Raw genomic sequence first — 16,465 nt, 5'->3', positions numbered from 1 at the left:
CTTGATTGCAAAATTTTTTATTCATGTGATCGGTTTCGGTTCATTCAGAACGATCTTCAGGTCTGATATTTCAGTTACAGGAGTAACCCGTCCAAATCCAGCAACTTTCACATGCTGCACGTGCATTATGTCTGTTTTTGCAAAGGGAGCAGCGGTGTTTGCGTAGAGTTGTCAGTGCTAACAGACAAGCAACCCTGAATGAATGACGCAGTCGCAGTAATCAATGTGGGACATACGACGAACGTATCCGTTAGGACATTGCAGTCAAATTTGGTGTTACAAGACTGTGGCAGCAGACGACCAAAGCGAGTGTCTCCGCTAACAGCACGACATCACCTCCAGCACCTATCCAGCTACCTTGACAATATAGTTCGGATCCTAGAGGAATGAATAACAGTAGTTTGGACAGATGACTCTCGATTTGCCGGCCGTTGTGGCCGAGCGGTTCTAGGCGCTTCAGTCTGGAACCGCGGGACCGCTACGGTAGCAGGGTCGAATCCTGCTTCGGGCATGGATGTGTGTGATGTCCTTAGGTTAGTTAGGTTTAAGTAGTTGTAAGTCTTGGGGACTGATGGCCTGAGATATTAAGTGCCATAGTGCTCAGAGCCATTTGAACCATTTTGACTCTCGATTTCAGTTGGTAAGAGCTAATGGGAGGGTTAGTGTGGCACAAACCCCACGAAGCCGTGGACCCACGTTGTCAACAACGTACTGTACAAGCTGGTGGTGTCTTCATAATGGTGTGGGCTGTATTCACATGGAGTGGACTGGGTCCTCTGGTCTAACTGAACCGATCATTGATTTGTTTCCAGAATGAAATTTTCACTCAGCAACGGAATGTGTTCTAATATGTTACTTCCTGGCAGACTAAAACTGTGTACGAGCTGAGACTCGAACTCGGGATGTTTGCCTTACCCGAGCAAGCGCTCTACCGACTGAGCTACCCGAGAACGACTCAAGTCCTGTCTTCACAGCTTTACTTCAACCGGTACCTCGTCTGCTACCTTCCAAACTTCACAGAAGTTCTCCTGAAAGAAAGGATATTGCAGAGAGCAGTGTTAAAAACGGCTCTGGGCACTATGGGACTTAACTTCTGAGGTCATCTGAGGCCACCCCGGCCGCAGAGCAGTGTTAGTCTTGCAAGTTTTTCAGAACATGCACGAAGTTGGAAAGGTAGCAGACGAAGTACTGATGAAAGTAAAGCTACGAAGACGGGACATGAGTTGTTCTCGGGTAGCTGTGATTGTAGAGCACTTGCCCGCAAGAGGCAAAGTTCCCGAGTTCGAGTTTCAGCCGACGCACAGTTTTAGTCTGGCAGGAAGTTAGGAAATGATTATGATCGGTTACTTCGAGATCTTTGGCAGCAAACAGTGATGGATTCCTTGTGGACAACAATGCGGCAAACGCTTCAGCAAACAACTATGAAGTGCATTGCTGACCTTAATTGCCATATATTTTCATTTTAGGACTTCCTCATATTCCAGTCGCTTATACTGTCTCGGGGGAACTAGTACCTCGGTGTGCATTTATTAATCTAATCTTTTATTCATTGTTCCTACTGGAGCGATATGTAGGGAACTGCAGTGCATCCATGTATTTCTCGCTTAATACTTGTTTGTCAAACTTTGCAAGTACGCGTTCACGAGGTTTATTGTTCAGGTGTCTACCAAACCAGGTTTTTCCGCATTTCCGTGACGCTCTCGCTTCAGTCAGACATACCCTTTACAATTTCTTCTATTCTTCTTGATACATATTTGACATCCAATGATAATCCCGTTCAGTATACGTCACATGCAGATAAACTGCATAAGTCATACGTAAACAGTCACCGATGTAGATTGACTTAATTTTTGCATCACTACGATGCCTTATTTAGATCAGACAGAATATCTGTGCAGCTTTCCTATAGATAGCGCTTCATTGTAGAGGACGACGTTGTCTGCAAAATGTCTGACGGTACTGCTAACGCAACCCAGTTCTTTTGTTCAAGTTTGACTGTTTCATTGTTAACATTCGGCAATGGTACTTCCAGCACTACGTACGAAATCTGTGAGGACGGCATGCAGCTAGCCAAATGGGCGCCGGTGGGCAACGCGATGGCGTTCGTCTACCAGAACAACCTCTTCTACCTGCGTCAGCCGGGAGACAAGCCGACGGCGATCACAGCGGACGGCGTGCCGGGAACAGTCTACAACGGCGCCGCGGACTGGGTGTACGAAGGTGAGTGTTGGCAGTAGGACTGTTGATACTTCAAGAATATTGGGAACCCGATAGATATTTAAAAATCTATCATTATCTGCCCTCGACATATCGAAAAATGTTATCGAGGTATCGTTATATTGACGGAAAGAAGCACAGAAATACATAACCTTCGCACTTCGTTCTTAATCCAAAATATTACGCCATCTTGCTGTTGTTTGGATTATGAACGAAATGCGAAAGTTGTGCTTTTGTGCATAAAAATAGTTGCAAGCCATCCAACGAACTCGCTCACTGTTGTAGATGACATAATCTGTACTGAGAAAAACGGCAACAGAAAACACAGAGAATATGCCGAAAAAGTGACAACAATCTTAAAACCATGCATGTATAATAAATGGGATTTGAAGAGCTCACTGATGGCGATATTTGTCGCTAAAACTAGCTCGGGGAATGAATAAACAACAGAAGTGTTTTACGTCAAGGCGGACTCACAATTCCCATATTGTTGTTTTTGTATGAAACACGGATTGAATGGAAGAGTTCCAAGATAAAATTATTGCTACACTATCTGATGAAAACTGTGGTGTTGTCCAAAGTTGTCGGTGCCACACCAAAGTCGACAAATCGCATAGACACCGCACTGCCATCGCACGGATGTCGATATAGAGCCAAATGCGGGGTCGCTCTGCCCCAGTTCGTGACGTCCAATGAAGCAGGCTGCATCATCTCGTTAGGACACCAATGCTATTCAGGTCTCACGTGCATCAACACTTTTGTAACTATTCCTCTACATCTACGTGGATACTCCGCTAATCACATTTAAGTGCCTGGCAGAGGGTTCATCAAACCACCTTCACAATTATCTATTATTCCCCGCTAATCACATTTAAGTGCCTGGCAGAGGGTTCATCAAACCACCTTCACAATTATCTATTATTCCAATCCCGTATATCGCACGGAAAGAATTACACGTATCTATTTCCGTGCGAGCTATGATTTCCCTTATTGTATCATGGTGATTGTTTCTCTATATGCAGGTCAGCGTCAACAAAATATTTTCATATTTGCAGGAGAAAGTTGACAAGAGAAATTTCGTGAGAAGAATACTCTGCAACGAAAAAGGCCTTTGTTTTAATGGTTCAAATGGCTCTGAGCACTATGGGACTTAACGTCTGAGGTCATCAGTCCCCTAGAACTTAGAACTACTTAAACCTAACTAAACTAAGGACATCTCACACATGACAGGATGTTCGATGGGCGTTTCATAGGACGTGGAGGACGCATAAATTGGCCAGCCCGTTCTCCTGATCTTACACCTCTGGATTTCTTTCTGTGTGGTACGTTAAAGGAGAATGTGTACCGTGATGTGCCTACAACCCCAGAGGATATGAAACAACGTATTGTGGCAGCCTGCGGTGATATTACACCAGATCTACTGCGGCGCGTACGACATTCATTACGCCAGAGATTGCAATTGTGTGCAGCAAATGATGGCCACCACAGTGAACATCTATTGGCCCAACATGTCGGGACACACTCTATTCCACTCCGTAGTTGAAAACGGAAACCACGTGTGTACGTATACCTCACCCCTCATGGTAATGTACATGTGCGTCAGTGAAAAAGACCAATAAAAAGGTGTTAGCATGTGGACGTAATGTGCTGTTCCAGTCTCTTCTGTACCTAAGGTCCATCACCGTTCCCTTTGGATCCCTACGTAATTCGGTGCTCTCCGATGATACACACGATCGAACAGCGGAGGAGTGGTACTCAAGCATCAACTTTAGGTTACAATATCTCGGGATATAATTAACATTTTACAATGTGACAAACGGCACTGATTACGTATTTGTTTATATGTTCAGATGTGCTAACAAAACTAACGGGGTTCCATTTTAAAAAAACGTAGGTTTGTGTTAAAAAAACATACTTCCGTGCATTTTTGTATGGTTTGTATTAACCAATTACACTAGCCCCTCTCCTCACGTTCGGTCTTTGGAATCGATTCGTCAGTATTTGATCTGGTTTACGAAATATATCCAGCGGTAATGTTAAATGACTCACCCTGTATAATGCAGAATTGTCCTATAGAGACCGCGGGTGGCGGATACACGAGTATAAAAGGACTCTGGAAGTATTGCGTTGTCAGTAGAGGAGCAGTAACAGCAAATAGGATGGTCAGAGCAGTTCAGAGACTTAGAATGTGGGCTACTTGTTGCGTTTCACCAGAGTGACAAGTCCACGACAGACATCATCTCGACTGTTGCTAATGCGATGGCGAAGAGGAAACCCGAAGGAACAACAACAGGCAAACCAAGACCAGGCAGAGCTCATGCACCGACAGACAGGGACCGTCCAACACCTGGAGAATTTGTCAAAATAGCGCGTGAAATAAGAGGAAAGAATAGCTGAATGACTGACTGTGTTAAAAAGAATGTGAAGCAGTGGTCGATCAGTTCCTCATTAGCCACGTATTTCTGTTAGTGAGTGCTAAGCGACACTTGAGATGATGTAAACAACAACACCGCTGGACAATGGATCATTGGAAACGAGTGATTTGGACTGATGAACGGCGCTGTACGCTATGGCAATAGGAGAGAAGATTTTGAGTCTGGTGAATGGCTGGAGTGTGTTAACTGTCATCGTGTGTCGTGTTGAGTCTAGGAATCCTGCAAACTCGGTTTGCTAGACAATCAATCAAAACGTATTACCGAGTTTTATTTCAACAAGACAAGTGGAAATACTTTGATGTGAGAGTTTTTGTAGTAGTTTACACCTTATCATCCACAAGTGCAATTACACAGATGTGTCGCAGGCAAAGGGCGAAATACAAAATAATCAGTCTTCTTCAGAGTACACAAACACAAGTAACACTTCTGGTCCTAGCGACTGCAACTGACAAGACTATCAACTGAACTGCAGTGACTGCTGATCGCTAACTGAGCCACACAGAGATCGCTAACGAAGTGGCTAACGTTGAAGCTGCTATCGAAGTGCGTTGCCACCAGTCGGCCGCGTGCTTACGTCGTCTCCACCTAGGGACCGCTGCTGTCGCCCTGGAGGGAGGTCGGTCAGCATGTGATTAGCTGACCTCTTCTCACTGCTCTGTCGTTCCCGGTTCTAACTTTAGGCTGTAACATGTAGTGCTAACAGTGAAGGGCGGAGGTGGTGGTTTTACAGCTTGAAGGTGTTTTCTCCTGCTTAGGGTGTCGTCACCTTTTCAGGCTCAAGTCAATGTAAATGCCGACGGATATGAACACATTTTACAATATTTTGTACGGCATACAGTAGAGGAACTGTTTGGAGACGAATATTGTTTCAGCGTGACGATAAACCGTGTGACAAAGAAGTATCTCTTAGCTAATCATTCGTGGACAATAACATTCCTAAAATTGTCTGCCCCGCGCAGAATCCCGACCTGAAGACAATGGTAAACCTTTGGAATAATTTAAAATGTTGCCTACGCTCCTGACCCCAGCATTCAACATCACTGAGTTCTCTAGTGTCGACTCTTGAAGCGTGGTCTGCCATTTCAGCACTGACATTGACACTTAACTGAAAGTGACCCCATCAGAGTTTAACCCATCTCAAGGATCACACCCCAGATTTATGTCTTCCAATATGTGCCTGGGCGCTGTTGACCACATGACGTACAATGATAAAAACGCGCAGAACTCATTGAGCGTGGTGGAAATCAGAGATACAGTAGCATCAGGATCTGTATTGTTCGTGCCACACTGAAGAGTTTAGATTTGGCTGACTTCAATTGGTGGAGATTCTGCATTTTCTTGTTTTTGTAGTTGACTGTTTAAGCAGGTGTAGTTCTAGACCGTTGCACTCAGTGACAACGTTCGCTGGAAGCAAATAAAATGTAGTATTACAAATTTTCTCGACGATTGTTCTGATATTGATCGAATAAATATTTCGTATACTGATAAAAAATATTTACATTGTCCATTAAGCAACATCTAACCAGGGAAAATTTTTTTACAAGCCCAGAATTCAGATTTTACGCAGATTACAGCTATTGTTCTATTTCCAGCGTTATTTCTCGCAACGGAGCGTTTCGGCAGCCCTGGGCATCGATTCGCGGAGCATTCACACCACGTCCGCGCAGGTACTCTCCTCACGAAGTTACTACGATCACTGCCCCGTCCCCAGCATCCGTGTCGTGTACAGTTCACAATTAGTCCGCACAGTTGTGCTCTCCTATATAACACTTCATCATTTTTTTGTTCGCGAGTGTCATTCGTCAGTAAGGAATTCGTAGGAAAACGCATCACTCTTCCGAAGTGATAATGTAACTCCACATATCCTCACCCTTAATTTTGTGACAATTTCAACTACTTTTCCCGTTCCTTAACATCTGCATTTCACCAATGCCTTCTGTAATTGTCTTAAATATCTTATCTGAAGATCTTTACGTAACGCTACATATTATAAAGCTAAGAACGTTCATTTTATGGATGTAGAACTAGAATTCTCAATTTTATTTACTGGGTGTCTCGAAATATTTCATAGTTCAATAAGACACTAGTGATCATATCCCAGTTGTAATTGTTAAAGTTATATGCTTCTTTGGGCACACAATATTTTATTATAAGTAGCCTGTTACCGAGCTTCATGTCACTGCAGCACAATTTGTATTGTGCCTGTATTTTTTGTTTAATACTAAATGTTTATTATATATGCCTCTTAAGGCCTCTGTAGTAAAGCGCTAAAATGTGAAAGCTGCAATATTACATCAGAGTCAGACTGCCCTAACTTTTTACAACAATTTCTCAGTTTGCTGCTGGTAACAGTATAGGTGGATTAATATTCTAACTACTTACGAAACTTAAACTTTAATGTATTTTGTATGTCATTATTCTTTTGTCTCCAAAACCTCTCTTATTTCAACAACAGACTCACATCTTTCACGTTTTCGATGATTCCCTATTTAATTCAACCTAATATATATATATATATATATATATATATATATATATATATATATATATATAATGTTTTACCACACTTTTCTCCCTTCCTTTACAGAGAAATTGTCCCTACATATAGGGTGTTTGTTTCACCTTCAGACAACTAAATATCTCGAAAACGACATACCGAACAAGAAAAATGCTCCAGGTGGAAAGTTATCAGTAAAGGGACACCCATCTGCGCTACGACTGGCCACCACCTAACCATCCCTCATGTGTGGCTGGGGTGAACATCGTGTTTTCAAATGGGAACCTCCCCCCCGCCCCCCACCCACCAATTTTTATTGCATATTCGGATTCTACGCCAAATGTATGTACGGTTTACTCAAACCATTGTTTTCTGTTCGTGGTAGTTGGTGTTGTAATGACAAATATCAAATCTGCCTGCTTTTTCAATTAAGATCTGACGCATTTGATTATCCATTTGTTTACGATGCGAGTTGTAACAGTTGAGATCTACGTTCGAAATTTTAGTGTTGCAAATTTTACTGTTCAGCGCTATATCGTTAGACGTTACGATGACCAGTTAGTAAATAAGTCTAGCGTGATCCAAGAACAAGAAGATGGATGCAGTAGTTTCCTGTTTGTCTGAATGCTTGATAACGGCGAGTCCTCTTACCTCTCGTCACTGGGATGCTTCATTTCGGAAGGTATCCAAAGCAGGAGCGCCTGTCATCATTACCTCATGGATATTCTACCTTACTGCCACTGTTGTGGTTTGTATTATGCAGGTTAACGCGGTTGGAGCTAATCGCACACTGAAATCAGTCACACTGATGGGCAATCAACCCCGTAGGGAACAGAAAACTAAGCTACCATAAAAGTAGCTTATTTGCCAGAAATGTCAGTGTCTAGACCTATTATTTATACTGTACAATCACATTTGCAACAATAAAGTAACGTTTATGCATCAGTATAAATTGTCAGAACACACTGGTTTACATGTATGTGGGTGAGGGGCCACAGTCTGCGCATCTATGCTGCAGTCACACTGCATGTGCTTCAAATATTTTTTTTTATGAGAATTTCTTGAAATTTCACTGCAAAATTTCTCAAAACAAGCAACTAGGCCCTTACCATTATTTGCAGCTCAGGCCTTAAAATATTCATCACATGTAATGAAATATTGACCGGAAAATTATCATAAAACAAAATAATCAATAAAAAGCTATCATTTGCGAATTCATTAAGGTTATAGTTAAGAATAGTAGAAGAAAATGTAATGAAAATTTATAGGGTAGTAGTAGAAGAGGAGGATCATTAAGTGGAAAGTGAAATATGAAGAAATGCGACCAACTGCTAGGGTGCTTGAAGGTGTCATTCCAAAAGAGTCATTAAAAATGTCGATTCCTTGAGAACTTCATTTACATTATGAATCTCTTAACAATATCACCATTATTGCATTCTTCCTGCTTGACTCTCAACTGGTCTGCAGGGAACACTGCTTTTGGATGTGAATTACCTGCTGCCTTACCAGAACCTTTGTATTTGTCGAAATACTCACTAGTCTTTCATTATATAGGAACTAGGATGATAAATTTTGACCAGCACTATTTCATCCACATTCACATCATTGTTTACTATGTTCTGGGCCTCTTTATTTAATTCTTCTTTCACATTTATAATTTACCATTTTGTTGGATTATGTCTTCTGATTATTTTCACGATAAAATTCCTATTTAATATCTCCACTGGCAAAAGACCAGGCAATTTGTTCAAAATAACTTTCAGTTCAGGCATCAGTTGTGCCTAGGAATTATGTTGGCTAAAAACTATATGCATGACGAAGTTGTCTAATTTCCTTAATTACTCTTTCAGATGGATTAGATTTTGATGGTATTTAGACATTGTAATAAGACATGGTGTTTCCTGAGCTAAGTCTTTTTTTTTCAGTTGTTACTTATAAATGTTGTACCAGCGTCTGTAATAAAGTTCTTGGTTCACCAACGTCTATAAAATACACTCCTGGAAATGGAAAAAAGAACACATTGACACCGGTGTGTCAGACCCACCATACTTGCTCCGGACACTGCGAGAGGGCTGTACAAGCAATGATCACACGCACGGCACAGCGGACACACCAGGAACCGCGGTGTTGGCCGTCGAATGGCGCTAGCTGCGCAGCATTTGTGCACCGCCGCCGTCAGTGTCAGCCAGTTTGCCGTGGCATACGGAGCTCCATCGCAGTCTTTAACACTGGTAGCATGCCGCGACAGCGTGGACGCGAACCGTATGTGCAGTTGACGGACTTTGAGCGAGGGCGTATAGTGGGCATGCGGGAGGCCGGGTGGACGTACCGCCGAATTGCTCAACACGTGGGCGTGAGGTCTCCACACTACATCGATGTTGCGCCAGTGGTCGGCGGAAGGTGCACGTGCCCGTCGACCTGGGACCGGACCGCAGCGACGCACGGATGCACGCCAAGACCGTAGGATCCTACGCAGTGCCGTAGGGGACCGCACCGCCACTTCCCAGCAAATTAGGGACACTGTTGCTCCTGGGGTATCGGCGAGGACCATTCGCAACCGTCTCCATGAAGCTGGGCTACGGTCCCGCACACCATTAGGCCGTCTTCCGCTCACGCCCCAACATCGTGCAGCCCGCCTCCAGTGGTGTCGCGACAGGCGTGAATGGAGAGACGAATGGAGACGTGTCGTCTTCAGCGATGAGAGTCGCTTCTGCCTTGGTGCCAGTGATGGTCGTATGCGTGTTTGGCGCCGTGCGGGTGAGCACCACAATCAGGACTGCATACGACCGAGGCACACAGGGCCAACACCCGGCATCATGGTGTGGGGAGCGATCTCCTACACTGGCCGTACACCACTGGTGATCGTCGAGGGGACACTGAATAGTGCACGGTACATCCAAACCGTCATCGAACCCATCGTTCTACCATTCCTAGACTGGCAAGGGAACTTGCTGTTCCAACAGGACAATGCATGTCCGCATGTATCCCGTGCCACCCAACGTGCTCTAGAAGGTGTACGTCAACTACCCTGGCCAGCAAGATCTCCGGATCTGTCCCCCATTGAGCATGTTTGAGACTGGATGAAGCGTCGTCTCACGCGGTCTGCACGTCCAGCACGAACGCTGGTCCAACTGAGGCGCCAGGTGGAAATGGCATGGCAAGCCGTTCCACAGGACTACATCCAGCATCTCTACGATCGTCTCCATGGGAGAATAGCAGCCTGCATTGCTGCGAAAGGTGGATATACACTGTACTAGTGCCGACATTGTGCATGCTCTGTTGCCTGTGTCTATGTGCCTGTGGCTCTGTCAGTGTGATCATGTGATGTATCTGACCCCAGGAATGTGTCAATAAAGTTTCCCCTTCCTGAGACAATGAATTCACGGTGTTCTTATTTCAATTTCCAGGATTGTAGTTATGGGCACCTGTCCATTTTCTCTACTGTGAAACACGTTTCTTCTATTGAACACTAGTTCAGCTCTTAAGACAGACATTTTAGAGCCCATGTTGATTAGACTTTCTTACTTCAGATGATTGTTCCTGTTATATGCTTGAATATTGACCATTCGTCGTGGGACACCGTGTGTATGTTCCACATCTTGTTCAAAGCCCGTTCACAGTGCTTATCAAATAACAAGAGACTTCAGTCTTCATAGGAAACTGGGAAATACTAGTAAAACGTTCCGAATTCAAAATGATAAAGAGATCATTTGTTTTATAAGATTAGAGCCACTTCTGCGTCTTCCATAATGTCCTTTAATGGGTGTCGGTATACCTTTCATTGTGCACAGTGACAAAAGTGTAGAGAATTCCATTAAGCGTGGCGGAAATCAGAGGAACAATTGCACCAGGGTTCTGATATTGACGGAGCATTTACCTTCCTATTGCGGTGTTCTGAGAAGCGTGAACCTGGCAGCGAATGTAGGGGTTCGCCTTTATAGGAGAGAATCGTACAAGACGTCTTCTGTCCAAGATTGCCTATCTAGAAGTGACCTCTTGTTATCCCTCGAAGGCCGTTGGCATTTCTTGCTACATTTTGAAGGTAATACCGCTTTAGCTGTAAGGTCTTTGCTTATAGGAACTTGCGGTTTCCCAGCAATTTAGCTGCATCATCAGGTGAAACAATATCATGTTCCTAGTGAAAAACGAGAATGGGAAGACCTAGCGTTCATAATCGGCAAATTTTCGCAAAGTAGCGGACTGCAGAAATAAAATCACATAGAACTCTCCTGTGATACATCTGTAATCTTTTCTGGTGAGCTAGCGAAGTCCGCATATGCCGAAATGCTGATTAAAACACAGATCGCATATAATCATCTACGGCATAATGCAAAAATTGAGTAGTTAACGGTACTCCATTTGCCAACAGCAAGCGTGCGCTCACGGGATTGAGTGCTAAACAGGCAGTGTGTAAGGACGCAACAGCTTAAAATAGCCCCTCCTCCCCCCCCTCCCCAAGCCACAAACTCAGTTAGTCTGCTATGCATGCTTCTACGTAAGATAACTAAAGAAGAATTTCGTCCCCTGATAAGTTCGATTTTGTTTCAGGCCGCCGCCCGGTGTGGCCAAGCGGTTCTAGGCGCTTCAGTCTGGAACCGCGCGACCGCTACGGTCGCAGGTTCGAATCCTGCCTCTGGCATGGATGTGTGTGACGTCCTTAGGTTAGTTAGGTTTAAGTAGTTCTAAGTTCTAGGGGACTGATGACCTCAGATGTTGAGTCCCATAGTGCTCAGAGGCATTTGAACCATTTGTTTCAGGCCTGTGACTGTACTATCTTTGTACTCTGCACAGAGTTTTAACGTAATCCCACACCGTCAGTCCCTGTTCCAAGCAGAGACTCACCCCGATATGGAATCAAGGGCCATTTGTCACCATACGTTCCTCTATCATATCCCTTGGGTACGTCGTTGACTGATTTAATACCTTATCTTTCAATATATATTTCCTCATTAATACACATTCAGATGTACGGTAACGAGTCAAAATGCACATGTTCAAAAAAATTGAACACCGAGAACAACTAGAGATAGAACATGCATGTTCACAGGATGTATACAATAGTATGTTTTGCAGAAATAAGCATTTGTCACCTCGGTTTAGCGTATGTGCTGTTGCCACTTCTCCGCCTACCTCAGACGAAAGTACAGAAACATGATAGACGGCAATGGCGTATGCAACGACCTCAGTAGAGGTAAAAATAGCATCAGATAGTTTTTCTCGAAAAATTCAGGTTTTATTTGTTTTAAAATGATGGCCATGTTTTGTTTCGCCACAGACAGGGGGCGCGGCATCGCAGTGATGGTATTGGCACAAGACATACTGCGCCAACTCAAGGTCTTATGGTGTGGGGTGCTGTTAGGTACATCCACAAACCACAGATGACGCGTGTCTATGGCACTGTGACCCAGCGTGAAGCCCGTAAATAACATACTGCGATCCATAGCCACACCCCAGATCCCACTTTTCAGCAAGAGAATGCACGACCAAATGTTGGTGCCCGATCCCGTGCCTTCTTGGTGTCTCAGGATGTCATATTTTTGCCATGACCCGCCAGATCACCTGACTTGTCGCCGATCGAAAATATGAGATATGTGGTGAAAAGAGGGGTGCACCCTTGTGACCTAATGCCAACCACCACAGATGTACTATGGAACGAGGTGAATGCAGCGAGGGTGGCTATACCACACGACGCCATTTGCGCCTTACACACGGTGATGCCATCACATATGGAAAAAGTTACCAGGGCCATGACGTACACTGTGCCTACTAGGCAACATAACACTTGCTGAACCCAGGTGACTGAAGTGATCATCATTTCTGCAGAACATACTAATGTACATTCCCTGTGAATATGAACGCCCAATCTCTAGTCGTTCAAGGTCTTCTGTTTTTTTTTCTGAACATGAGTATATTTTTCATTTCACTGTCGCTATCTCAGTTACCATAGCAGAGAGGAGCTGCGCGATAAACAGGTCGACACAGAAGGTGCCTGACGGCAGGAAGTGAGTAAGCCAAACAAAGTTGCCGGTGTTGCGCCAGCCGCCACATGCAGTGATTAACACGCGCGTTGTTGTGTCTGCAGAGGAGGTGCTAGCCTCGGACTCGGCGCTGTGGTGGTCTCCAGACGGATCGCGGGTGGCGTTCGCCCACTTTGACGACTCCAGGGTGCACAACGCCAGCTACATGCACTACGGCCACCCGGGCAGGATGGAGGACCAGTACTCGCAGGTCGTCACCCTCCGCTACCCCAAGGTACGTCTGTCCTCTCCTGCTACGTCAGAGGTTTCATTTCAAACAATCGTTTTCGATAGCTGTAGCATTAAGTTGCTCAGAGTTATTCTCATATTATAAGGGGCAGTTAAGTGAAAACGAGACATATGGTAAAAGTAACTTCATTATTTCTAAAGTGTTTATAAATTTATCCTCCTATAATACAAGATCGTCAGTCATCACGGAAAAATGTTTGTCGACACACAAGTTCCCAAGGTTGTTTCGAGTATACTGCAGAAGTTTCACTGGGAAACCCTTACACATCCCCAATACAGTTCCGATCCCTCCCGATGCGATTTCCATATTGTTGAGGCCCTGAAGAAAGACATTCGTGGCCAGCACATTGAGCAGGCGGCGGCGGCGGCGGCGGCGGCGGCGGCGGCGGCGGCGACGACGACGAAGAATTCGATAATGAAACAAACAATGCAGTTGCTGCCCCCACTGCAGCAGAACACCAAATATCACGATCTGTATATACAGCTATTCATTTGGCTACTCGAATAGCTAACTGAATTAAACGCTGGACGATTTCGAACATTTAAATTTTCATATTCGACAAGACACTGTAAACTACAATGAATTTTTCCAAAAACGGAACAATAATTTACTGTGTATAGACGTCGCTTATGCAGTACATATTTACAAGAGTAAAAGTTTAAAGAAATCTGATGGCGCTATTGTAGAAAAAATTTACGAGATCCAGAATAAAGTAATTTATTTTCCTTGGATGTTTCGTTTAGCACACAATTGAGGTAAACAAAATGTTTCAATCCTCTCAGTTAAGTATTAAACATTTATTAATGCAAATATTTGTAACATCACTTTATCCGTGTGCAAAAACTGTTTTATTTTCTTGTCACCAAAAATAATTTCGCCTCAGGTCCTTGATGTGCCTATTCTACGGCAGACTAATGCGAAAAAAGAAATACTAAACGCAATGCCGATGCCACAGTAGTTAAGAAAGACATTTGGGTGAGCAGAAAATATTTGTTCTATGAATGACGTGAACATTATTTACAAAATAAACAAATAAAATATTAAATTTCGTTTGAGAACTTATTTTCACCTGGCATCTCAAATACAATTTCGTGGGCGAGACATGAGTGAGTAGTCACTATACCTTATACTACTGTAGACCAGGCGCGGGCAACCTTTGGTAACCGGGTGAACAAAAAGTCAGTAAAAATTTGAAAACTGAATAAATCAAGGAATAATTCACTTCTACTATTCGTTGAGGCAGGGAAGTAGTCACCCTCGTGATAGTATTATGACGAATAGCTTGCCGTATCTGAAATTCATACTATGCCACCTCGTCAAGTGATGAGACACCAGTAATCTCAGCACCTGAAGTGAAAACTATAGCGTCCCTGACGTTAATATTCATGGGGTAACGCATCGATACGAATTACAACCCTTCTCCAACATGCCACACCAACAAGTTGTGCCTCAAAACACACGTCTCCAACAGTACACATGCATTTTATGGTCACCTCATTTCAAATATTTACATTTATTTACCCCTCATGAACATCGTTTCTTTACTAACGGCGTTTTGCAGTAGCTGCCCTAAAAACTTCTGCTCTCTCTCTCTCTCTCTCTCTCTCTCTCTCTCTCTCTCTCTCTCTCACTCACTCACTCACTCTCACGAATTTCTACCACGGGCCAGACTGAAACCAATCACAGGCCAGGCTGATAGTAGCCAAACCCTGCTTTATACTACACTAGTTCACTTATATTCAATAGAGGAAATTTTACGTATAGTAGTAGCAGGGTAACAGGGGTGGTGATGCTTTTTGTTAGTGTGGGTTGCATATATTCAGGGGCAAACTTGATTATGACCCCCTCATCTCCCATTAACCTATTGTTCCAATAATTGATCTATGATCCCCTGGGGATAATCAGTTGTTCTAACCAACCTCCTCCTCCTCCTCCTCCTCCTCCTCCTCGTCCCCCTCCATCCCCTCTGGGAAATCCCCAAACCTTCTCCCCTCCCTCTACTAACACGCACACTTTTGATATAAAATTAATTGACTAGTTAATTAAATGATTACTTAATTAAATCGAGCAATTAATTATCACATCCTTCTCTGGGAAATCCCCCAGCTGTGCCCTTCGATCCCCCACTCTCCCTCCCCTCCCCGATCTGGGAACTGACGGGAAAAGGACTCAGTATATGATGGAGAGGAAGGATCTCATGATACAAAATGTAAGTCAGTGTCAATTACATAACAGAGGATGTACTGTTAATTTATGAAATTCATATTTCAGGGTTTGAATCTCTCTATCTGGGGGAAAAAGCTCACCAAAAGCTACTACAAGTCCTAATTACGTAATTACGCTGCTGCAGATGGCATTTCTGAAGAAGAGAAATTTGTTGACATCAGTATCGATTTGTCAGGAATCCCTTTCTCAAAGTATTTGTATCGAGTATAGCAATGTATGTATGTGAAACATGACTATAAACAGTTTAGACTAGAGGAGAATTGAAGCTTTTGAAATGTGGTATCCGCGCGGGATTGGCCAAGCGGTCTAAGGCGCTGTAGTCATGGGCTGTGCGGCTGGTCGCAGCGTTGGGTCGAGTCCTCCCTCGGGCATGGGTGACTGTGTGTGTGTGTGTGTGTGTGTGTGTGTGTCCTTAGGATAATTTAGGTTCAGTAGAGTGTAAGCTGAGGGACTGGTGACCTTAGCAGCTAAGTCCGATAATATTGCACACATATTTGAACATTTTTGAAATGTTGTGCTATGGAAGAATGCTGAAGAGTAGATGGGTAGATCACATAACTAATGAGGAGGTACGGAATAGAATTGGGAAAAGAAATTTGTGGCAGAACCTGACTAGAAGAAGGGATCGGTTGGTAGGTCGTAGAGGAAGGCCAAGAGACGAATACAGAAGATTCAGAAGGATATAGGTTGCTGTACTTACTTGGAGATGAAGAGGCTTGCACAAGACAGCTTAGCATGGAGAGATGCGCCAAACCAGTCTACGGAGTAAAGTCAACAACAGAAGATTAAAAAATTAAAAAAAACATCCGCTTGTAGATTTTAA

The 16,465-nt window shown here is 43.8% G+C and overlaps 1 protein-coding gene across 1 annotated transcript in view; it reads left to right on the top strand.

Moving 5' to 3' along the window:
• LOC124798316 (venom dipeptidyl peptidase 4-like) overlaps positions 1-16,465 on the top strand; it is a 318,770-nt gene that overhangs the window by 151,079 nt on the left and 151,226 nt on the right. Inside the window, exons 6-7 of the mRNA XM_047261654.1 lie at positions 2,033-2,220; positions 13,232-13,401. Of these exons, the coding sequence (XP_047117610.1) occupies positions 2,033-2,220; positions 13,232-13,401 (358 nt within the window). The remainder of the gene's footprint in view (positions 1-2,032; positions 2,221-13,231; positions 13,402-16,465) is intronic.

This window comes from Schistocerca piceifrons, chromosome 5, assembly GCF_021461385.2.
Source record: "Schistocerca piceifrons isolate TAMUIC-IGC-003096 chromosome 5, iqSchPice1.1, whole genome shotgun sequence".
NCBI lineage: Eukaryota > Metazoa > Arthropoda > Insecta > Orthoptera > Acrididae > Schistocerca > Schistocerca piceifrons.
The sequence above is the reverse complement of the archived record's forward strand: the minus strand, read 5'-3'. Positions and strand labels throughout refer to the sequence as shown.